At 38.7% G+C, this 24,788-nt stretch overlaps 1 protein-coding gene across 2 annotated transcripts; it reads left to right on the top strand.

Moving 5' to 3' along the window:
• The first annotated feature begins 101 nt into the window (after positions 1-101).
• Positions 102-17,314, top strand: PROSER1 (proline and serine rich 1). Of its 2 annotated transcripts, XM_010166267.1 has the most exons (13): positions 102-146; positions 3,430-3,495; positions 4,249-4,317; positions 4,784-4,878; positions 5,786-5,879; positions 6,379-6,489; positions 7,189-7,272; positions 8,185-8,263; positions 10,517-10,612; positions 10,733-10,777; positions 12,928-14,680; positions 15,345-15,492; positions 16,846-17,314. In XM_010166267.1, the coding sequence occupies exons 1-13, from the start codon at positions 102-104 to the stop codon at positions 16,966-16,968; spliced, it is 2,808 nt and encodes a 935-aa protein (XP_010164569.1). In that variant the 3' UTR covers positions 16,969-17,314. The 2 variants fall into 2 exon arrangements, with proteins under 2 accessions (XP_010164569.1, XP_028940397.1); XM_029084564.1 differs by lacking the exon at positions 3,430-3,495.
• The last annotated feature ends 7,474 nt before the right edge of the window (positions 17,315-24,788 follow it).

Genomic DNA, 24,788 nt, shown 5'->3' with positions numbered 1-24,788 from the left:
GCTTTTTGGTTTGGTTTGGTTTTTTTTCCCCTGTGTGAAATCTTTGGCCTGGATATTTTTTATTTTTTTTTTAAGTATCTGAACTGAATGAACTAATAAAGATGGATAAGAAATCATTTGAAACCGTACTGGATGAAATTAGAAAGGTAACTTCTCGTTTTGCATGTTAGTTTAACCATTTGATGGTGGAGTATTCCTCTTAATGAACACACCGTGTTAGGTGTTTGTATTTAATAATCACTTCAGGATTCAATAAAGACCACATTTCACCTCAGTGTGGAAAACTGTAATCCTGTGTTGCTGATGTGTCATGGTTTTTGTTTGTCAGGTGTAAAGCTGCTGTGACATGCTTGCTCTCTTTGAGATGTTTTATTTTCTCAGAAGGTTGAGATTAAATATCCAGACTGCTACCGGTGAGCTAACAATGTGAGCTTGAAGAGTACGCATTTGAAATAAGCATTTGAATAAGTTTATCACTGCATTTTCACTGTCAAGAAAGATGAGGAAGAAAAGCCGAAGTAGCCATGTATCTCTTATGTGGGGGGAGGGGCTGCGTTTGCTTGGCCTGACCGGACATGGGGGCTTACAGTGTGAGATATCCACCGTTTATGTGGTGGTTTAGGAGATACAGCAGATAAATATGACATGAGAGGGGCTGATTTTGAAGCTGCACTCTGCTGTCCTTGTTCAAGGCCACATCTCCCACACACAGCTGGGGAGCACGTGCCCACCTTCCTCCAGGATGTGAAATCCAGGGCTTTGATGCGAGCTCTGAACGGTGCCTGGGCATCTCCTGTTAAAAATTCACCGAGCAAAATGCTGCCTAGTTGTGGGAAGCAGAGATACAAACCTGGGCATCCCAGTGTCCAGCAGGTGCTCTTGTCTCTTTCTGCAGGGAGGTCTGCTTTTAACAGGAAAGCCAGAGATTAGTGTTTGTTACTTCCTCAAATGCTGGAAGTGGAAAAAGAGACAGCAGATGTTTCTGGATCCTTCAGAACCTCTGAGACTAATGGCAGTGTGATTCCTGCCTTGCGTGGGAAGTCCAAACCTGGGATGACGTATTTTGCTGTAGTTAAGCAGAGGTGATTTCAGTGTCACGCTAGAGCAGTTTTTTTTGCTGAAGCTGTCCTGAGGTGAAAATGAAGGGCTTGCTTTGGATAGGATTGCCTTATGGCAGAAAAGGAATCCTTAGTGGTTTTGTAATGGGTGTTTTTGTTACAGTGGGTTGTCTAGGAGAGGTCATTTCCTTTATTTGGACTTGGGTGCTACAGAGTTGAGTTTCAGTTTAGCATCTCTTCATGGTGAGATGCAGTGATGGCTGCAGTTGTAGCATTACTGTTTTGGAATGTGTTTAGGTATAAACCACTGTGCACAAAAGCCCCGGTGATGGCTCTGTTACCACAACTGCACTCACTGGCATTTTTGCATGAGGTCATGGTCATAAATTCTCCATTATAAAACGGGTCTGGTCCATGCTGTGTAACCAGATAAAAAAGTGACAGTCTAAGGTATTTCAGGGTGTGGACTTCCCTCCCAACCTGATAATTCTTATGGAAAATCTGGTGCAAAAAATCAAGGAGCAGCTTACACAGGAATACTTTCTCTGAGAATTGATGGTGGGAGGGGGTGATGTTTCAAATATTACTACTGCAGTGCGGCCCTTCAGCCCTTCAGCATATATTACTAAAGACTTCAAACAAAGGGCTTTTGCCATGTGACTTTAGACAGTTATGTTTCCCACATGCTATCTGCCTGTATTCCTGTAAACCTAACTTACTGTTAATCTAAGGATCAGTGCTGTGCTGTGTGAATAATAGCTGTGCTGTTGCAGTGTATGTTCATGTTCCAAATGCTTTTTTTGTATCTTTGTTGGCAGGTTTTTGTTTAAACTTCATTTCTAGCTCTGTGGTAGAACCTTCTTTATTATGTGATTCACGAGTCAATTGCTTTGGTGGGTTCTGTTTTTCAGTCCTACAATTAGCAAAAGTAATTATTTAAATATCTTAATGTGTAGCTCAGTTCTGTATTTCCCCATTATCTTTATGATTATTAACAAAAGAAAGTGGGAGCTTTTTTCATAAATACACATAGCAGTGCTTTCTGTTTGTGTTATTATTATTATAAAGTCATCCAGTTGTTAATTTAAGGAGGAAGAGTGATGTTTGTTTTGGTAAAGAAGTTGCTGTATGACATACCAGGCTTTTTCCCAAAATATGTGAAGAGAAGGAAGGGAGAGAAGAGAAGATGAACATGGAGAGAGGTGCTTTTTCCCCTGTGACTTCAGCGTGTCTGGTAGTGTTTGTCTCTTAATGAGGTACAGAAAGGAAGGGGTTTGCCTGGAACAGTATGTGAAGGTGTTGCAGTGATGGAGAACTTCACATCTCTCTGTGTGGAGGGACAGGGACAAAAATAGAAGGAATAGGGGTGGGTTTTAGAGCTATTGGGAAGAAGATAGAAATGTGTGATTGGGTGAAGCTGAAGATGATTTGAGAATAAGCATGAGAGCCAGGAACAGATGAGTGCCTTGGAAACTGGGGAAGAAAGGTGTTTGCACCAGTTTGGGGCAGGAACTCAGCTGTCTCTTGTCACCTTCACATCTTGTACGCCTGTCAGTGAGCTGGGTATGAGGAGAGGGAGGAAGCCCTGGCTCTTAGATGGCCCATACGGTTATCAGCAAAACTATCTTGCCACAAAGTCAAAAGTGGGGGCCGGGGCTGCATTAAACTACTCTGCTTCCTTTGTTTTGTGTGATTGCACAGTAAGGTTTGAACTGTGGGAAGGTAATAGTAAGAGAACATCACCCTCTGGAGCAAGCTTTCTTCTATTCTTTATTGTCTCTGTACAGACTTGTTAGCCAATCTCTTCATAAATTCACTGAAGTGAGATGCTTTGCTAATTATTTTACAAGGAACGTGCAAAGAGGTTGTATGAATAATCAACTATATTATCTTGTGTAACGTAAAGTTGATGTAAACCTTCGAGACAAAAGGAAGAGTTATGCTGATGTTCTCTCAGTACAGTTTTAAACAAAAAAAAAAAGCAAAATTAAGTAAATAAAAAATGAGTAATTTGTTCTAAGACAGGAATTAAATTACATCTCTGCTTTTCATTGCTCTCTCAGTTATCTAAGGAGTATATTGGAAGTGTTCAAGGCCAGGCTGGATGAGGCTTTGAGCAACCTGCTCTAGTGGAAGGTGTCCCTGGTGATGGCAGGGGGGTTGGAACTAGATGATCTTTAAGGTCCCTTCCAACCCAAACCATTCTATGATTCTATGATATTGTTACTTAGAAATATTGCAGTGTAATTGATGCAAATGTCACTTTCTAAGGTCAGATTTTTTTTAGATTAATAGATTAGTCTAGCAGGTGATTGTGCTATAATTATAATTTTTGAGGGGCTAATTATGCATTTTTTTCTGTATCTTTTAGGCTGTACTGACTGAGTACAAATTAAAAGCTATTGAATATGTTCATGGATACTTTTCTAGCGAACAGGTAAAAGTCAACACTGTCATGGGTTTAATGGGAGCTCTTGGTTTTGTGTGTTCAGTAACACAGAAAGATGATGTCTCCAGTCATACTGAGGCTGATCATATTAGCTTTTTTATTTATTAACCAAAGGGATTTAAGTCCTCATTATGACATCAGCATTAATCTGTTAAAAATAGTTCAGAGTTACTTTGTTATCAAAATCATTACATCTTCATTCCTGTTGTGTGGGGAAAATTGGAGAAATTGATCATCATGGAATTTAGGATTATTTTGCATGTATTTTCTAAACTGGCATGTAGTAATAAATACCCAGCTTGTTTTGGTATTATGTAGCTTGTTTTTCTTGTTTCTTTTTCTTATGTTGTTGGGTTTTTTGTTGGGTTTTTTTTGGTATATGTTTGGTGAACATGTTGTTTGAGATACTGAATGTTTATAAGCTTTTTCAGAAAGACTTAATTTTTTTTTTATTCTAATACTGTGGCAATTGTTGTGCATATATGCAAATATAGAGACTAAGTATCTATTTCAAATATTTCTGTAGAAAAACTTGATCTCATAACGTAGAATTTTTAGAAGCCTACTTAGAAAAAAGAAAGAGTGGTAGATGCTGGTAGGCACTGATGTATTCAAACATCAGACAGACACGTGTTTTTTAGCAGTGTACTACTGTGCTCCAAAAGTGGAAAGATAGTATTGATACTAATAGCGTAATTTTTAATATATATAAAAGAGTAATTGAAGGCCTTTCTGTTGCAGGTTGTTGAGTTACTGAGATACTTTTCCTGGGCTGAACCACAGCTCAAGGCAATAAAGGCTTTACAACATGTAAGTTCTTGTGGCTTAATCTTGTGGAGGAAGTTTGCCCTCTTAATCTCATTTTGGTTTTGTGATGTCTACTTTTGCAGCTGTTGGGTCAGTCTACCCTTTAATCTTCAAGGTTTCTTTTTCATCTCTTTCATTTTCAATGGTATCAAAATATGAAATGTCTTACTTCTAACCTGACTATCCTTTTTGACTAAAGTATCTTTTACTTTCCTGTGTATCACAAGAAAAGATACATTCCTTTTTAACTATTGTTAACTTTGCTAATTTCTCTGCTTTTGGCAAGTGCTTTTTGCAATTCCTTGTTCAGCATTTAGCGCATAGATTCTCCTTCCCAGTGGGAGGGAGAGAATATTAAACATTTACTGAAATATGTCATGTAAAGCTGTTACTGAGTAGCATTCTGAGTTTAAAATAATTGTACTGTCTTACTTTATATATACTTTTTTCTTTCTTGCTTACTTGTCAGAAAATAGTGGCAGTTCCAGCATCAAAAATGGTTAATATTCTCAACTGCTTCACATTCAGTAAAGATAAACTTATTGCCCTTGAAATCTTAGCTTCGTAAGTATCTCTCATGTTGTATTTCCTTAAGTTGTATTATTTTTACTAGTGTTTGAGTACATAAATCTTAAGATAACTCTAGAGGGAAGCACTGTGTCCAGTTCAGGTAAAGCACAAATCCATTATTGATGGGGCTGTAAAAAGAAGAGTTAAAAGTAGACATCATGTGAATTTCCATAGTTCATCTGAGTCTTGAGCATGCTGCTATGTGGGCTTCTACCTGCTGGAAAACTGCCACTCTGCCAGTATTTTTACAGTGATCTTCGAATTTTGTAGAGAATGAAGAAGGGTTTAAGCTTATTTCTGCTCACTGAAATGTAAAAGGCTTGAGACCAGAGTATTCTGGGAATTGATCCTTTTGCATTTGAAAAACCCTCTAAATATTACATATGCAAAAATGAGTCAAGTAAACACATGTCTTAAATTGTCACATTTGATTTACAGATCTAATGTCTATAAAAGATTTATAGATATTCTAAATGCATGTTTACATAGAAAGTTGGGTTTTTTTACTGAACACAGCTGCCTCAGCTTTGCCTTTTGCAAATGTTTACATTGGAACTCTTCTACCTGGTTTAGGGGATTTATTATATGAAGTGTTGTTCTGTTTTAGATTGGGTTTTTTTCTAGATTAAGTATGTCTGCCTTGGATAAAGTTTTGTTGTCATTGTCCATTATTCCATATTGATATTTAATTCTAATACTGTGTTTCACTTACAGGTATGAAGTACATATTCAAGCCTGGGGTTTTTACTTTAATAATAATAGTAGTATTATGATCTGAACTAATTATATTTTTTAATGTACTGTTGGGTACTGGCTGAATAAGTGTTGATCACTTTTCAGTAGTGCATTATTTCTTATAAGCGTATGGAATGACAGTAATTATCTGTCAATATCTTTATAGCAACATCGTTGATGCTCAGAATTATCGTCTTATTGAAGATCTGTTCAGAATTAATATGTCAGAGAAGAAAAGATGCAGAAGAATTCTTGAACAGGTAGTCAGGATACTCTAGTATCTTTGTTTCTGTTAAATACAGTATTGTCTCCATCTTTGTGGGCATTGTGGGGACCATAAGGACTGTTGGGAACTACTAGTGGAAGACAAGCTGAAATAGCCAGCTGCAGAAAGATAAGAGCCATGTAATACATGTGTGAAAAGGGGGAAGTTCCTGTCACGCATCAGCATCATAGGGGAAAAGGGGCACAGAATTGCAACCAGTGCTGAGGGAAACATTCTGCATTTGTTTTAATTACCAAGTGCTTAACCCCAAGTGTGGTAGAAACAGTGGTGGTCAGAGGAGAGTTATCCAAAACAAAGGAGACTGTGGCAGAACCTCACACTCTTTGGACTATTTGGGAAGAAGATTTGAGACAAAGCTTTGAATTGTTCCATGTAGGTTGATTCATGCAGTCTAAATGTCATGAAATAGTAATTAATGTCTGTCAAGTCTTGAATTTAATAGCCTATAATATAATTTCTTGGTTATTTTGCAGGCTTCAAAAACAGGTTGTAAGGCTCCTCATGCTATGATATCATCCTGTGGCATGATTCCTGGCAACCCTTATCCCAAAGGCAAACCAAGCCGCATAAATGGAATTTTCCCAGTAAGAATGATCCTATGCTTTTGCTTTTCATAGCATCCTTGATTTAGGATTCATTATAGTATAACCAAACCCAGTATTCATATACATGGAAGGAAGAGTGGAATCAAAAGCAATGGTATTTTTTAAAATTACACATTTATAGGAAACTTGCATTATTTTTACTTGCCTATTCTTTCTGTGCTACTCCAAGTGAAGATTACCACATAAGTAAAACATTGATCATATAAGAAAAACATTGTAAACTCCATCAATATTTGGCAGAATTGGGAGAGGTGTAAAGAACCTTATTAGTAGGTTGGTTAGGTGACCTAATACGGTCACTGCAGTACTACTGCTAATCTTAGTGTAGTTCTTGAACAACCATGTTAAGTATTTCCTGTGAACACTTAAGGAACACCTAAGTTATCATGTCCACAAATCAAAATACACAATTGTAATTATGTCAGAAACACGGACTGTTTAATATGCATCTCTCTACAAAGGCTCAGTGTTATAAACCAAGCTATTGGAATGCTCTTACTTAAGATTTTACAAGCCTACAACACAATTTCTTTTTCCTAACAGACATGGTTAAGTATCACTTTCAGAATATTCAAAAACTCAAATGAAGTTTAGAAAAAAAATCAAATATGGCAGAAATTCTACAGCAAGATTTACTTTTAAATTAATACTTAGTAGCTTAATTTTATTTTCTTTCAGGGAACTCCTATCAAAAAGGACACAGAAGAATGTACTAATGAAGGAAAGGGAATAGCAGCCCGTATCCTTGGACCATCCAAACCAGTATGTCTAATAAATAAATGAAACTTTAAGAAAAAAAAAAAAAATCCAACCACCAGCCAATCCAGTTTTATATAAAATGCTGCTATGTTGCAGGAACACCGTAGAGCAGCAATTTAAACAAAGCTAAACTAATAAAGATAATATGACCTAGTATTTTTGTTTAACTTGAAAAGAAGCTGTGGTTTATATCTGTGGGGGATAGGATTCTCCAGTGGATACAGTATGTGTGCATTTGAAAGCAAAATTTAATTTACAGTAGCAGAGGACAAAAAAAAAGCATTTTTAGTAGTTCATCATGACCTAGTGGAAGTTTTAGATATGCAATTTTTTATTAATAACTCTGAAGCTTTCCCACATGAACATAAAAAAATGCCTGCATCTTGGAAACTTGAATTACAGCAGTGCTAGTTTCTTAACAACACAGCTGATCTGTATTTAAAAATTTTTAAGCATGTGGGACAGACTTTCAATAAAACTGATGCTACTTTGAAGTATTGTCCAAATGTTTTATTTTCACATTGATTATGAGATATTTCCCACTAAGCTGTACTATTTTAAAGGGACAGATAACTTCACAGGTATTTGTTAGTTTTAACTGTGCTAATTCTTAAAATGAGAAGTTAGTCCAGGACTGCAGTGTGAAGACTACAAGGCAGGAAGGAGTTCCCTTTCCCACCTGTGTTTAGTATTATATTAAAATCTAATAATCTGCTAGTGATGTTTGTTTCATTCTTTTCTGAAAGAGTGAAATATTTTCAGTCACTAGGGATATTATGAAGAAAATTTCCTATCAAATATTTTTTCATTGAAGAACAGCTGTCTATAGTAGTATCTGAATGTTAGCTTTTTGTCTGAGAAACATTAGGTAATGCTTTCACTATTGCTTCTTCCGTTTGTTTTTTGTTTATGTAGGCTCCATCAACCTACAATCCACACAAACCAGTTCCATACCCCATCCCACCATGTCGGCCACATGCAACTATTGCACCAAGTAAGGCTTCTATGTGTTTTAGCTTGATGCTATTGTGTCATCCATTTGCCTTTCAAGTAATAAGTGTCAAGTGTCAGTTTCTCTGACCACAATCATATCTGAACTTAGCTTGCACTCCCTAAGCATGCTCTAGGTACTGGTTTCTATCTCTTCCTGTCATGACTTCAGAGTGGATGAAAAGAAGAATATGTTGACTTCTTTTTCCAACATCCACATCATAAGGAAAATTCGCAGTCCTGTTCTGGTGACAAACTGTTTCATTTATGGGAGGCATTTCTGGGAGGTATTGTGTGTGTTAGACAAGGGCTATATCTTTGTTGTAATGCTTGACCAAGGTTTGGGCTTTGGCTTGAAAGTCTGTTGACTTGTTGCTGCTGTACCAAACTTAGAATATGGTCAGGCACAGCCCTGAATTGGGTGGAAGTATGTAGGAACTTGCTGAAGGACAGTAATCTGTTTCTCAGTTGAAGGGGTGATCTGTTTCTCAGTTGCCTTCAGCTTTGCTTTCTCTCCATCAGAATGGGAAACAAATTCCTAAAAGAGAAGTTTAGGCGTGTAGATTGCAGTCTCAGAAGGGACATAATGTTTGCCTTTTCCTGTGTTTGGGCTGACTATTCTTAGCCTTGTACCTTAGGTAAGATTGAGTCTTCTTTCATAAACTCCTCTCTTTTTGCTCTGCTGCATCAGTTGTTTGATTCCAAACATTTTTGTAAGGGACCAAGGAAATTGCCAATTCTTTGGAAGAAGAGGTTGGAGTACTAATGTAATCAGACTGTGGTCTTTTTGAGCAGCGGCTGAAAGCTTTTCCTTATCCTGCAATCCTGTACTGCAAAACAAGGAGTGCTCTGGTTAGGAAGGATGCTTTTCACTGATGTTGGGGGTTTTAGGGAGTTTTTAAGGTATTTGATAAGAAAGTAGAGCTGAGCATGCATGTTGAAGAGTGAGTCATATGACCAACTTGATGTCTGCAAGTTTCTTTATAGTCAGTTCAGAAAAATGGCCACTACTAGTGGCTAAAGTAAGTCTGATGATTTGTGCCCTAGAAAGCATACAGGAAACTTGCAGACTAGCTCAAATTTATATTAAATAAATCCTATCCAAAGAAAGTCAGGGCACAAAATTTGGCCTGTGACTGGATGTAAGCATTAGTACATTTTAGGATATGAAACAGCTTTTGAGGTTTCAGGATCTTATTAGGCTGCTAAAAACATGGTTTTTTTTAAAAACTTGTGAGAATGGAACTCATAGCTGATTATATATTTCTATATATAAAAACTGTGTTTAATGAGATTGCAGATGCTGACCTGAAACTACTGAATGTGATCTTTTCAAGCAATGGTCAGAATGATGTTTTATTTTCTGCCTCTTATGTATTGGTTTAACATTTCCTTTCTGGGTGACACTATGATTTAGTTACTTTCCTGATATTTAGCCAAGAGTTGTCATGCAAGAAATCTTAACATTAGGTATAACTGTTATGAAAGTATGAAATCAGAAAGGAGTTGGGTATGAGAAATTGCTGCACTTTGAGTATTGTTCAGGTGCTACCTTTTCCCATGAACTGTGAGTTCTTATGCTCTTTAAAGTGTTCATTCAAGACCACTGTGAAGTGTATTTATGTTCCTGTGATTTAAATTCTGATGTTCTTCATCAGAAATGTGTACCACAGCAGTATAACAATTTGAGTTACTCCAAAGAATAAGGGAGGTAAAAAGGTAGTTTTTAATATGTCAAGTGTAGTAAGTATTTTGAATTAAAATAATTTGCTAACCCACTTGAATTTCTTAACACTTAAAGAACTATTGAAGAATGTTAGACTAAGTGTTTGAGATGGGATGTTTTTCTCTGAATTTTATGACTAGTGCTGGAGGGCTGGTCATGGTCACTGGTGTATGTTTGGCTCTTCTGTTTGTCAAGGCTTTAAAGTTAAAGGAAGAGCTGCAACAGCTTTTAAGTTAGGAATAGTAAAAGAACAAATGATGCTGCAGATGCTCCGAATCATTCTTCCTCTTTGAGTTTTTCAGGCAAAATGGATCTGAAACCAATTGAAACCTGACTTTTTTAGGCTCTTTCAAGAGAACTGACCTTACTAAAATTAGGATCACAAGGCAGACATTGGCAAAAGTTATCCAGCCTCGATGATTTTAACTGGTGAAGGAATGTCATAAAATCTTGAAAACCTTATTTTAAAGGATGTCATTTAGATATGGGTTCTTCTGACAACTGAGATCTTTATTGCATTTGTTCTTTTAGGTGCTTACAACAATGCTGGCTTAGTTCCAATGGCTAATGTCATAGCTCCAGGCTTAGCAGCTCCACAGCCATACACTACTAATCAAGTAGTATCAGGTAAAGCATGCATACCTTTAAAAATGCTGATGGTATTTTTTCTAATTCATTGTTGTGAATGGATCATTCACTGCTGGAGTTCCATTTGCTTTTAAATAACAATCACTTGTCTCTGTTTAGAAAATGAGGACCTTTCCAGCCAGGCAAAACCTTCTCAAAATCAAGGTAAATTGCAAATCCGCAGGGGAATTTTTGTGTTGATTGTATCTTTGTTATTTGTTCAGAAGATGTAAACAACTTACTTGTTTAGTGGGATTTTTTGTAAAGCTTTAAGTATTCAGTGTTCGAATAGGATCCCTTGAAAGTTAAGAAAAAAATATCTCAGGCATTTGGCACTTAGTAGCATTGAAACATTAAAATTCGACCTTTTTTATTAGGTCATTAAAGTTTTATATTCTTCAGCGCATAAGTATGTGAGAAATAATGTAAAAAATATAAATTAAAATACACTTTGCAATGTAGTACTCTGAAGCACTTCAATAAAATTTTTGCAGTTGTTAAAACTGGACATCTATTTGAAAACTCATTCACATTTTAATTTCATATATTAGTTGCAATGGGAAGCTAGGAATACAAGAGAGACAGATTCTTTATTTGTAGTTTGTTGAAATCTAGGTGTAGAATGTCTTATCCGAGACTGTTGCATCCAACTATGTGTACCTGCACTTTTGTCTTACCCTTTAAAATCCAATTCTTTTTGCAGAAGAGAGTTGTGTTGTTATTTTTGTGTTCTCTATTTCTGTGGTACTTTGTATGCTTTGTACACTTAGTACAAATCATAATAATAAATCCCATTATGAGCTACTTATACAAAGGCTTTGATAGTAGTTTGTTAGGTTTGACAAATAGAAACTGAGAGTCTACTGACTACTGAGTCAGGCATATTAACAAATAAAAACCCAAAACAGATAAAATTACCATGATAAGTTTAGGTCCTGTACGTATTTCTAAAGAAAAAAACCCCAAGGTAGTTTATGCAGCTAAAGGAATACAGTGTAAGGACTAAAATCTCTTAGGAGGAGAAATTCAGTAAAAGCTCTGGGTTCTCTTGCAGCTGTTTCTCTGGTGATTATCTGGGCTGTCAGCATTAACAACTGTGATCTTTAGCTTGGAAACAGCATGAGGAAAGAACTGAATCCAGAGACAAGCAATCTGGGTCTAGGTTTTTGGAAAACAGTATGTAAAAGGAAATAGTGTGTTTGCAAACTTGCTAGTTTTAGAGTTTCAAGAGACATAAAACAGGAGTTTGACATATCAACTTAGGTCCAAGATTTTAAAGATTCTATTTCTGAGTTTATGTGTGTATATGTAGAATTTGGGCAAGAGAGCAATCTAAGCTGTTACAGAGTTATGGGTGATGAGTTTGACTGTTGGATCAGTGATTTGCTTAGAGTTGAACAGATTATTTTAAAAGTAAAATAAAGCACGAGTGTTGTTTTAGAGGAATTATTAACACATTCATATTCCACAGGAAACTAGATAGAGGTGTATCAAGGCTCTTGACATGCCAGTGTTAATAAATGCAAGTTCTTCCCATTAACCTCCACATCCCCATTCACACTGTGCCTACCTGTTTTCCTCCAGCTTGACTGATGTCTCTTTGACATGTAAGCTGATATAGTGGCAGGTGCTTGCCTTGATTATAGACACCTATAGAAATATCTGTTGGTAAAGTCAAGTGCCAATGTTAGTTTAATACTGTAGTGTGATACATGAATTTAAAAGTGTACCTTCTTAGAATCAAAATCTGAAGGAAACACAGTGAAGAGAATGACCTGATTTTGAAGGAAAGAAAAATACCAGCACCTGAAATCAGCTTTCTTCAGCTGTTGACTAAACTTCTCTGAAATCATGATACATTGAATTAACTGGTTCTGAAGGAAATTCTGACCTTCAGTGAGAGTGGATGCAGAGGAGACCAGGTGATCTGATGCCCATGGAATATTAGATCTGGTTTGGGTACTGTCCGATGTTAGAGACCAGAGGGAGGGTGTTTACCTGTATCACTTAGACATTCTTACGGAGTATATTTGAGTGTCTAACTGTCTTGCATGAGAGTATGAAAAAATAGCAGATGTCACAAAGTGTTCTAAAGAGGAATGGTAGCCTCCATGATGTACAACTTGTGTGATGTGTTTGTGCGTACCTTTTCATTTTGTTTTCATAGGCTCCAGTGTTCATTGTTTATATACAAACATTGTATGTTAGCTATTGCCTGTGTATCTCATTTTGAAATGCTCTGTAAAATGTGTTTGTGTTGATTTCAAACATTTCTGACAGTTTCAAGTATTCTTACCAGTTTTGTTTCTTTGCAGCTTTTTCTGCACAAGCGAATCAGCTCTTTACTCCTCATGGTTCTAATCCTTCAACACCTGCTGCTACTCCAGTCCCTACCCCATCACCTGTCAAGGCAATAAGCCATCCATTAGCACCTGCCACTCCACTCATCTCTGGGATGAACGTGTCTACCCCTGTCCTTCCTGTTTTCCCAGGACAGGTCTCCTCTTCCAGCCATACATCTCAGCCATCCACCCCAACCCCTACTGTCATCAAATCCCTTTCATTGCCTGGTGTTCCTGTCACATCTGTTCACAGTGCAACCTCTACCCCTATCCCTGCAGTTTTTTCTGGGCTGGCCTCTGCTACTCCAGCTCCGCAAGGTTCTTCCACACCATGTGCCACACCTGCACCTAGTGAAGCTTTCACATCTGCTACTGCACCATTTGCTGGCCTCCCGTTCTCTGCAGCCTCTTCAATTGCTTCTGCTAATAATCCCACTCCATTGTCATCAGTTTTTGCTGGCCTCCCTTTGTCCTTACCTCCCAATGCCCAAGGGATTTCTAGTCCTGTTCCATCTACAATTGCTAATTCTCCTGCCACTGCCATTCCTGGTTCACTTAGCTTGCCTAACCCAATTTTGTCTGTCTTAAAAGGATTTCTGACATCAAATGACACTTCATTAATCAATTCATCTGCTTTACCTTCTGCTATGACAAGTGAGCTTGCTTCTTTATCTGCTCTTGCTAATCAAAGCTCTGACCCTCCCACTTCCTCTATCAACAAATGTTATACTCCATCAGCCACCCCCACCCCACAGCGTTCCTCCACTCCTGGGCTGGCCATTTTTCCAGGTCTTCCATCCCCATCTGTGGCCAATTCTAGTTCCACTCCTCCAACATTGCCTGCACAGTCACCTTTAACCACTTCACCATCTATTATGCCAGTCAACTGTGGCTCATCGGCCTCCCTCTTGCATGGCACAAGCCCTACTAACCCTGATCAGCAGCTGTCATCAGCCCCAGCTGCCACAAGTATCCCAGTTATGATCAAAACAGAACCCATGAGTCCTACCCTCTCAGCCTTCAAAGGTCCTTCTCATTCAGCTGGCCCTTCTCATGGCACTATAGGACTGTCAGCACTTGGGCGTGCATATAGCTCAGCAGCTTCAGTACCAGTTAGTTTACCCAGTTCCCTGAACCCAGCGCTATCAGGTCTCTCCTCTTTGAGTGCTCCTCTAAACAATTCCAGTTCCCTGGCTTCCATTTCCCTCGCCCCACATGGCTCCTCTGCTCCCATTGCCCCTGTGTTCAATGGACTTCCTCCTTTCACATCTCTAACCAGTAACTTTGCTTTTACTGGTAATCCAGCACTTACGCCACCCGTCACTCTCCCAGGGTCTTTGTTAGCTACTCCGTCTACAGCTGCTTCAGCCGTGTCTGCCCCTCATGTGAGTTCCACTGCCGCCGTACTCTCAGGACTCGCCGCCTCAGCAGCAGTCTCTGCTCCACCCTTCTCGCTTAACTTGTCCAGTGCTGTCCCTTCCCTTTTTTCTGTTGCCCAGGGACCTCTGGGATCATCAAACCCATCCTTCCCTGGTTTTCCTGTCTCTAACACACCCTCTGTCACTCCTGCTCTCCCTTCTTTCCCTGGCCTCCAGGCATCTTCTGCAGTAGCAGCAGTTGCACCGTTGCCGGCAGCTGCCACAGCCCCATCTCCGGCTCCGGTCCTGCCAGGGTTTGCCTCGGCCTTTAGCTCAAACTTCAACTCTGCACTTGTTGCGCAGGCTGGGTATGTTTCTGTTTCTGAAGGAGGTCAGAACCATTTCTTTTTCTCTTGAGCAAAACTGATTTTTACTTTAGGCATAGACATTATTTTCACTCATAGTTAGTAATTACAGTTAATTTTAAAAAGTTAGTTCACCAGTAGATTTCCACTGTCTGTAGAAACTGATAGAGTAGTTACTAAATAGGTGGTCCTCAGTAGTCCCCATTACAACAGTCTAATCTAGTGAGGTGCTGAGTGAGCTTATTTCCCAGATGAGGATACTTGGCACCTCCTAGGCTTTTACAAGAATGGATTCCACGTGGGCATCCATTGACATATCCAGGTAACAGCAGACAATATCTTAGATGTTCCTATGTTTTAAGGAAGTACTCAGCATTAACTTTTGTCTGTAAAGTTTTTTTGTGTGCAAATTATAGGCACAGCCAAGGTACAAAAATTTCTGAGTTCCCTTCTTAGGTGTGCTCCAGACAGTCCTGGTTTGTGTGTGCATGAATAATTTGTAGGTGGGTAGAGACTGAGCTTTTGTTTGAAAATTCTGGCCTTTATGAGGTTTAGAAAAAGAGGTGCTTTTCTAATTTATATAGACATAAGCTTATAGAGAGAGAAACATGGGATGAAACATGATGCAGATGTTCCTAATAATAGCTGCATCTTGACATTCTTTCAGCTTGACTTCTGGACTACAGACACCGGGAAATGCAGTTTTTCCTGGTCTTTTATCTCTCCCTGGTATCCCTGGCTTTCCCCAAAGTGCCGCACAGTCTTCCTTGCAGGAGTTGCAGCATAGTGCGGCTGCACAGTCAGCACTACTACAGGTAACTTACCTATTTGTTAATACCATTTTGCATCCTGTAATCATTTGAGCGTGTACTTGCTTGTTAACTTCTTGGGATTTAGTTTGAGTCATTAAATGATCAAAACCCCTAACCTGTTTGAGAACTGATTACCAGGGTGATGATAAAGAACAGCTCATATTAACTTCTTACTCAAGGCCAATGTACAGTGCTTCTTGACATGATGAATGTGATTAAACTTCTTGAAAACACTTTGGAAAATGGGAAGGAGTGAAAGAAAAAAAAAAGGACATACAAGTGAAATATTTGATAGGTTTGTGTTAAATCTAATGAACTGACCATGTAGTTGCAAAATCTGTACTCAGTTCCAGTCTGATGTTGTAATACTTAAAGATTTCTGTGGAAAACCACTTTGTTGTGAGTTGTGTGCCTTGCTACACATGCAATCAGATTGTCTTGAATTTGCATCTGCTGTGGTTGTGCCTTTCCTTTGATAGTTCCCACAAATTGAATGGTTCTAGTATAAGCTTGAGGTGGCTTTAGGTAATGTGTAGTTTCATCACCTCTCTTGTCCATGAAGCAACTTGTTTCAGTCATCAACCTACGTAAGTTAACTGAAATTGTCACCAGAGTTTGTATTTAGAGGTTTAGTTTGCCTTTTGTTAAAAATGGCCTCTGTACAGTTCAAGGATTCTGGTAGGACATTTGTCCTTCTCTACAAAATACTAAAAGAGGAAGTTGAGTGTCTTGAATTAATGTTTTATCTCTTCTGTGACACATCATTTTTTGAAATTGAGCATGTGTCTAAGTACTGTTCAATATGCAGAATATTGTCAGATATATTTTGAATATCAGGGGAAATAGATGGGAAAAAGCAAATTACTTAATCTAGGCCATGCTGCTTTTGCAGCTCAGAAATTTATTTATTCTGCAGAAATCTATGTACACAGGTTGCATTGAGGAAATGTCAGTTTTCTTGTTCACAAGTTCCAGTTAATTAAAATTAACACATGCCTACTTGAGCACAGAAGATAAAGTTAGAAGTCAGTGAAATACTACAGCTCCTGATTAAACTGTGCCTTCCAAATCAGCTGTGGCTTACTCCACTGGAAAGTAAATGCCATTAACGCTTCTTCATTTTTCCTCATAATTCAACTGCTTTCCTCATTCCCTGGTATTTCAAAGCAATAATTGCACAGTCTAACGTCTGCGTATAGGTGCATTGCTCATCCCTGTTCTTTGCATACTTCAGATTATACTTTGTTTTGACTTGAGTAGGACTGGTATTGTGCCTGAAATTTTGCTTGCTTAAGTTTTTTGTTTGTTTCTTTGTTTTTATCAGTGCTGTTTCCTAACTTTTTCTCTTCCTTGAAGGCACATTCTGCTTCAGCTCTGGAGAACTATACAGCTCAGCCTGAAGGTTTTGCTAACTATCCATCAACACCAGGAACACCGTTTTCCTTGCAGACAAGTCTGCCCCAGAGTGGATGGCAATAAATTCCAGACATTTTTAAAGACTGCAGTGGTTGCTTGACAGAGCCTGATCCTATTCATTTTGAAGGCTGTCTCCATGTTAGTGGGAGCATGGTCTGAATTGGGGAAAGAAGGGGAAAAAGTGAGGGTAAAATGATTCCAGGAGGCTGTGTCAGATGTCAAACCTAAGTTATGATTGCATTTAATTGATTCAGGGTCTGATCCTGTGAATTGCTGAGCATCCTTGACTCTCCTTTTAGTTTGTGAGTTGAATGTTTGCTGTCTTACAGGATCAGGAACATTCAAACAGATGTTTATGTAAATAGAGCAGTTGGCTGTCAAACTGAATGGGGAGAGCAAGTATACTTAATAGTGTGTATAAGCACCTATCCTGTTATGTTTTGTATGGTATATGTGGTTAATATAGAATGAGATCTAGACTGAAACTAGATACTTCAAGCTGTAGATAATGTTTCGTCTACACGCACACTTCTTTTGTGCGCATAGATCAAGGTCAGTTCATGGTTCTTTGGATCTTTTCTTCCTATGTGTGAGGACCTCCTGTTAGCATCAGCAGTATGTTAAGGGGAGGCTGGATCAGAGGGGTTTGGGGGTTTTCTTATGCTTTGAAATACTGTAATGGGCTTGCTGCTGAACTGAGTACTCTGTCTGAAACTGAACAGGAGAGCTGCGAAATGATGCCGTACTATGTTGGAGTGGAAGTGGATTATGTTTTACTGGAGTATGGTTTAGCTAGCTGAGAATATATCTTTCCAAAGTACATAGAAGCATTTTAATTTGCCTCTAAAATAATGTTCTGTAACTTTCTCCCTGCCCCCACACCTCTCTGTGAATGAAATAATTGTACTGCGGATAGGCTGCCTATCCGGCACTTTTGACTGCAGACTTTTGTGAATGTTTACAGACATGGGTCAAGTTCTTCTCTCCCTTATACTCATAAACTCACTGGTTCTCTATGTGCTTTTTGGCTACAAACTATGACTTGATGGTGCTTATGTTATCCTGTGAATATAAGTGGGAGCAGAATTTGGACCATGGATTTTTTAGTATTTTTCCTTGGAAAACGTACATGATTTTAAAGGCATATAGCTAAATTAACTGTATTGGTTAGGAAGGGTTATGATGCAGCATATAGAAAGGTCTTGCTTTGTTAGTGAAATTCAGTTGTGCACTCTTCTAATAATGTTAGTTCCCGTGGCAATGTGTAACACATCATTGAATATCATCTATTTAAGATAAACTCTCGATCATATTCCAGAGACAACAGAAAAGAATGATATTCAGTCCTGTGATTAAATTAAAATGTAGAGGATACTATACTGTAGAAAAGCTCTGCGCCTAGAGTTTTACTTTTTTAACGATGAATTCTGCTGGGAGATGTTGCTAATGTATTTTCTTTCAGGATGTGAACAAACTTTTTTAGAACATTAACAGAAATTCCTGTATTGGTTTTTAACACAGTTTTTAAATAAAAAGTTTACAGTCATGGCAAAAAGGCTTTGCTGACTATTTACATATTTGCCTAAAATACAGATGAATAAACTTGTTTTCACTGACACGCTTCCTAATATTTGATCTTGCTTGTGCTGTTTCTTTATGATGCAAAATTATATACTGAATCATAAAACTAGTTTCCTATAGAGTTGGAGTAGAAATATCCTATGAAGTGTTTCGATAAAAAAATTAAGTCATGTCCTCAGTAATTTGACAGCAATTGGGTAATCTTGCATTTTAATAATGAAATTTATATATTATTTTAAATCTAAGATAAAATAGAACATTATTTTAAATCTAAGATAAAAGCATAATGCACTTTTTTTACTTAGTGAAAGCGCTTGAATTCTAATGACTCTCCACTCTAAACTGCTTTTAAAATCAGTGCTTTCTATCTTGACTCAATAAATCAGTGGAAAAAATCCCTAACATCTTTCATTATACTTTCCTTCTCGTTCTTTTCATGACTTGTTCTTTGTACATCAGTTGTCAAGGGAGAAAATAAAAATACAGGTATCTTCTCAAGAGCAAATTGGCTTTTGTCCCATAGATGTGAATGTAAAGTAGTTCAAGCAAGCATTTTGCAACCTGACTGAGGTGCTGAGTTTTATCTCCCATTTGAGTCCCAGTTTCCCCATCAAGCACTCAAAGTTTAAACTAATTCACATTACCCTGTAGTCAAAAGTAAGTACCAGACATCAGCTGTTACGCAGTGTTTTATCAAAAAGTAAGCTGTTTTTATGTCTGTTTCTCCAAACATCCGTTGAATGGTCATGGCGTGTGGGTTGTTGTTTTTTGCTGTCTGAACATGAGACAACTCAAAAGGTACCTGACAGACTGTGAAGCTCTGGTGAGAAGTGAATATCCACTGTATTAAATGCTATTCTCCTGAAACAATTTACTTCCTAAGTGGTGTCTATGTGCTGTCCTTTACCCAGAAGAGGGTATTTCATGCACAGCTGGTGTAGTTTTACATAGAAGCTCATAATCACTGTTATGCAAGTGAACAAATAGGTTAAGAAGCATTAAAACTGTCAAGTTTTTTTGTCTAGAATGGGCTCTCTGGTTCTTATGGAATCATATTGAGCAGGATTTTGTAATTGAACTTCCTAGTGGTTAGGATTAAGGTAAGTTTCAATTTCTTAAATATATCTCCTGATGTATAGTTGTTTTTTATTAATTTTTTTCTCTTCGGGAATAAAGTCTATGTTCTGCATTGCAACAAACTCCTGTGACCCAGCCTTGGAATTTCTGAAAGGGGTGATTTGTCCTGAGCTCTTTAATGCTTACTTGAGCACCATTATTAAAAAGTTAAGGAAAAGTCAGCTCCTGAGGCAAACCATGCTGGATCTTACACTGAGCCTGTGCTGGGAAAGGGCTGTTTCTGTGTGATTTAATTCTGGACTAACTCTGCTTTTCCATTGTTCAGGTTGCCTATTGCTGCCATATTTTGGCTATGTTGACAGACTGCAAAGATAAGGTGTAGTGAAATGTTCCTTGAAATAAGATCTGTATTTGGAACAACTAAGAACATACTGAGATTGTGTTTGCAAATACAAGTTACAATATTTCTTTCAAGTGCTTTAATTGCAACTGTAGTGAATATGAGAGAAACAGCAATTTTCTGTCCTCCTCTTCCTCTGATTTGCAAGTGAGTGTTGTGTGTTTGGCACCTGGAAGGAAACCTGCCAGGGTGTGAAAATTCTTACTTTCTTGTGAATTGCCTTCCTTTCTTGATTGAGATGAGAGTGATCACTTTGACTGTCTCTCATATTTACTCATGCTCTAGTGAAGTGTAGCCAAACGGGGTGCTTCCTGTCATCTCCCTATCTTCAGCTATTGAAAGCTGGTGCCGTTTTCATGAGGAAGAGGAGCAATATGGGGATGTTTCAGAAGCAATAGGATGATACTGTTAATCTGCTCCGTGTCCTGTCCCTTCTGAATTTTGATCTAGGGGAAAGAAGTTATGATCCTGAAGCAAATAAGCTAGTGTTTGTTCCAGGGGCAGAATTCAGGGCTGGAAAAGGACTAGGCTGAGAAATCTTGAGGGAGTGGCCAAAGCCCAGTGCATGGGAAGGAAAGTAGTATGGGGCTTAAAAGGTCAGAAAAAGACAAACTGAAACTTACACCTTTGTTATATGCAAATCTCGTGTGAAGACTGCCTGGTGACTTATTTGATGCTTTTGGGATTGGCACTGTTTAGAAATGGCTGTGTGTAAGAATTCCTGTTCTGATTTCTACAGACTTTGAGGTGGGTGCTTGGTCTGTAGGATTAAATCTCTGCAACTGGATGATAAGTGGGAGCAACTGGACACTTTAGAGAAATGGTAGCAGATTGGTGCCATTTGCAAATGTAGCAGTTGGTGCAGGGAAATGTTGGAGGATGGCCTGCTTAGAGGTAAGCACCCAGTCCTCATGACTGACCCGAGCCTTTGTGCTGCTTTCGGAATAGGAGTTGAAGGCCTTAGCTACATCAGCACACTGCGGAAAATAGCTGAACTGCCACCAACCTGAACCACATTCATCTAATGCTGCTTCTAAATTAGTAGGTCCTGCTAAAGTGGCGTTGGACTCAAACCAGTTTTCTTTGTGGTACTGGTCTATGACACAAGGCTGTGCTGGGCTGTTCAGCACCAGTGAACTTGCAGCTTGTAAACTGCTTTTCCCCAGAGCCTTTGTGTTTTCTTTGAGTTTTATAGTACTCTGGGACATGAGTTATCCACATGCCCCAGTGTAGCACCAAGGAGAAAGGATTAAGGTTGCCCTGCCTTTGACTTCATATTTTTGAGTCAAGGAATAAAAGTGCAGCTGAAGTTAACACGGAGAAACTAATACAGCGATGTTCCTGAGCATAAAACAAAAACACCATCTGCTTTAGTCACCTTTCAAGAGATATATTTACAGGCACCTCAGGGAATTATCACTAAACAGCAGGGAGCAATTATTTCTGTTAGATTTTAATATGCTTTGCTCATCTATCTGATGGTGTAAGCAGCTGTGTAGATTGTGGCATTCAAGTGGCTTGGAATGAAGTTATTTTCAATAAAAGTAAGATGCTCTAAAATTTGAAAAAAAAAAAAAAAAAAGGGGGTAATTTTGCATATTTTTGCTTCTGAAATAATTCAGGCACATTTTTCTTCTAACTGTTCATCCTTACTGCTCTGCTAGTAGGCATCTGTCCCGAACAGGCTTGATCTTACAGCTCATCATGAGAAGCCAAATAATTAGGAAAATGCTACAAATGACTTCAAATGGATATTGTCCCATATTTGGGAGGGTATTGCAATAAGCATGCTGATCCCAGTTTTGCAAGCTGTTTGTGCATATGGTGTTCACTGTGATTTAAAACCATCCATTCAATGGTGTAGTTTCCTCTCTGTGAGGCTGAGAAGGGATTCCCTGGGGCTCAATCAGCTTTCAATGACCCATCTGGGGCCTGTGTGATTACTGGCAGGGATGAAGATATAAGTGAAATGAAGCTGGAGCCAGAGCTTTGAAGATATCCTAGATGATGGATGCCCACAGAAAACAGCTATGTAATTAATGCAGCTATATGTTAAACTCATAAATTACATACAAAAAGCAACCCCTCAATTTTTCCTCAAGTAACAAGCAACAGATTTGTGTCCTTTGAGAAGGCAACTCTCTGCTGCTTCAGCCTCCAGAAATTGCTTAATCTGAAATGATATGCTTAGTTTGATTGTCAGTATTAAACAGTGTTTTGTGAAAAATTTTTTGGGGAAAATTTTAAGACTTTGGAGATTAAATGCTTCTACTGTGTTTTTTTTTTTAGGTTAGCTAGCACAACAGGGTTCGACCTATTGTGATGTATGGTGGCACAAAGTGTGTTATGAGATACTCTACACAGCATGGGGAGCTGACCTGGAGGATTATCTGTGTTGCTAGTGTTTGGGATCTGAACAGTAGCTGAGCCCCATAATATTAAGAGGTGTACAGCAGAGGAGAAGTACTCAATCTGTACCCTCTGGCTTTATAGAATCATAGAACCATTTATGTTGGAAAAGACCTTTAATCTTGTCGAGTCCAACTGAAAACCTAACACTGACAAATCAACCACTAAACCATGTCCTTAAGTGCCACATCTACACTCTTTTAAATACCTCCACGAATGGTGACTCAACCACTTCCCTGGGCACCCTGTTCCAATGCTGGACAACCCTTTTGGTGAATAAATTTTTCCTAATATCCTATCTAAACCTCCCCTGGCACAACTTGATGCCATTTCCTCTGTCATCTTGCTTGTTACTTTGAAGAAGAGACGAAGACCCACCTCTCTACACCCTCCTTTCAGGGAGTTGTAGAGACCGATAAGGTCTCCCCTCAGTGTCCTTTTCTCCAGACTAAACAACCCCAGTTCCCTCAGCTGCTCCTCATAAGACTTGTTCTCTGTTTATCTTCTTTTTATAGCTTGTCTTCTTGTTTTTTTGTTTTTTTTTTTTTCTCTCTGGTGATATATTACGGATTCATAGAAATAATTCCATCTTGCATTTTGTGGGGTGTAAAACTAGCTGGGCCAAGTACATTCTCAGCCAGAAGATGGGCACAGAAGACTATGGAGTTACATCAGAGACAACCTTGATCCACAAGACTTTGTTTTTGTAAACATCCCCTCCTCACCATGGTAACTTAACTCCCAGAGGGCACTTGTACAAGTGGGGATTTCTCCTTCTCTCACCCTGCTTTTCTCTTCAGCACTTCACATGAGCACTGTGCGTTTTCAAGGTATGCTGCTGTCTTGTCTGTGAGGAGATCGGAGCTTATCTCAAATGTGATGGATCCCCAGAGAGAAACGCCCAAGAAAAACAACACAGAGCACCTAATCGGTAAGCTTTTCTTCTTGTGTGTGTGTGTTGGTTTTGTTTTTTTTTTTTTCTCGATAGTAAAAAGGAGCAAAACTAACCAAACAAAAAAAGTACATTTGATCCCAGACATTCATCATGTCTTTCACATAGGCTGGAGATGAAAATTTAGAATCTGCCACTGCGAGTGAGAGAGCAAATGGCCTCATACTGCCCTGCCAGGAAGCGTCAGCATCCACCTTCTGGCAAAATGACCCCAGGGACTTAAATGGCTGATTCAGCTATTGATACTCTTCGGTATGTAGGGATGGGGTGGAAAGGGAATAATATGAGTTAGGGAAGGCAGAATTTTTCAGCCCCAAAAGGACCCTTGATGTTTTTGGACTTGTATGATGAATACCTGGTGCTCTCTTCAAGCAAGGGAATGGATGCCAAACCAAGTTGTTACTGGTAATATGTGCTATTTTCACCATTGTGTCTGGTCATAAGTATGGGTAGTGTGGTGGGAGAAGCATGAGTCTCAGCAGGATTGATTTGGGTGCTTATGGAAAGCAAGAGGGTACACAGTGCTTACAAGAGGCTGAGTCTACTCCGTCTCTTTGTTGCTGTAGGAGACTTGGGAGATTTTTGCATGTAGTTTAAGACAATTTGGACATGAGTTTTTCATTTGCTTTTCAAGTTTGACAGCCACATCATGATTTTGTGTATCAAGTGTGTTCATGATGTACCGTGATGAGTGCATAAAGAAAAAAAAAAGTGAATCTTACAAGTGTCCTGGAGCTTTTCCACAATGACTGATTGATGAGCTCTCACATTTTGCCGGACATTACAGCTCTTGGTTTGCTCTGGACTGTAGGCCCAAGTGAGGTTTTTTGGTGGTTACGACTATTTTAATGCATATACATGCATGGCAAAACCAAGTCATTGATATGCTGGGTTGTGACTGATACTTATTCTTCACTATTGTTCTCTAGAGTCTTCCATTTGTCTTGTGGTTAAATGGTTTGAAACTCCAGGGTAATCAGAGAACATTTGTGATTGGGGAGCTAGGTATGGATTCATTATTAAGCAGGCATACTTTCATATCCTGCTTTTCTAATTGGTTTCTATGTTTTTATCTGACATCAGGATCTCTAGGACAGTTCTCATGGAGAAGGATTCAGTTGTACTTTGTCAACATTTTGGATATGTGCTTTTTGCCCACAGTGATGATAAGTGATATCTTGACCCCCTACCTCTTCTCATATAATTTCTTCTCATATCTATTGATCAAATATCAATCTGCGGAGTACAGGCATTTGTTCCCAGCCATTTCCCTGTCTGTGGATTGTGTCATTCTTACCAGGTATCTTCACAGTGGTCTCATGTGGATGATGGCAGATGACACTACAATCTAAAATTGCATTTGAGGAGGTTCTTCATAACCAAGTGTGACACTGAAGAAAAATATCTTCCAACATTTTTCTGTAAACTAATCATTCCTCCAAGCCCAAGACCGGTGCATCCCTA

Source organism: Antrostomus carolinensis, unplaced genomic scaffold (genome assembly GCF_000700745.2).
Source record: "Antrostomus carolinensis isolate BGI_N321 unplaced genomic scaffold, ASM70074v2 scaffold7404, whole genome shotgun sequence".
Classification (NCBI taxonomy): Eukaryota; Metazoa; Chordata; class Aves; order Caprimulgiformes; family Caprimulgidae; genus Antrostomus; species Antrostomus carolinensis.
Note: the sequence above shows the minus strand (reverse complement) of the source record. Positions and strands in the feature narration are given on the sequence as shown.

What these genes read in the sequence shown, in the direction of transcription:
- PROSER1 (XM_010166267.1), top strand. Translation starts at nt 102, where the DNA reads ATGGATAAGAAATCATTTGAAACCGTACTGGATGAAATTAGAAAG. An exon ending in GCCCTTGAAATCTTAGCTTC is followed by an intron (nt 4,879 to 5,785) that starts GTAAGTATCTCT and finishes ATATCTTTATAG; the next exon opens with CAACATCGTTGATGCTCAGA. An exon ending in TCCTTGGACCATCCAAACCA is followed by an intron (nt 7,273 to 8,184) that starts GTATGTCTAATA and finishes TTGTTTATGTAG; the next exon opens with GCTCCATCAACCTACAATCC.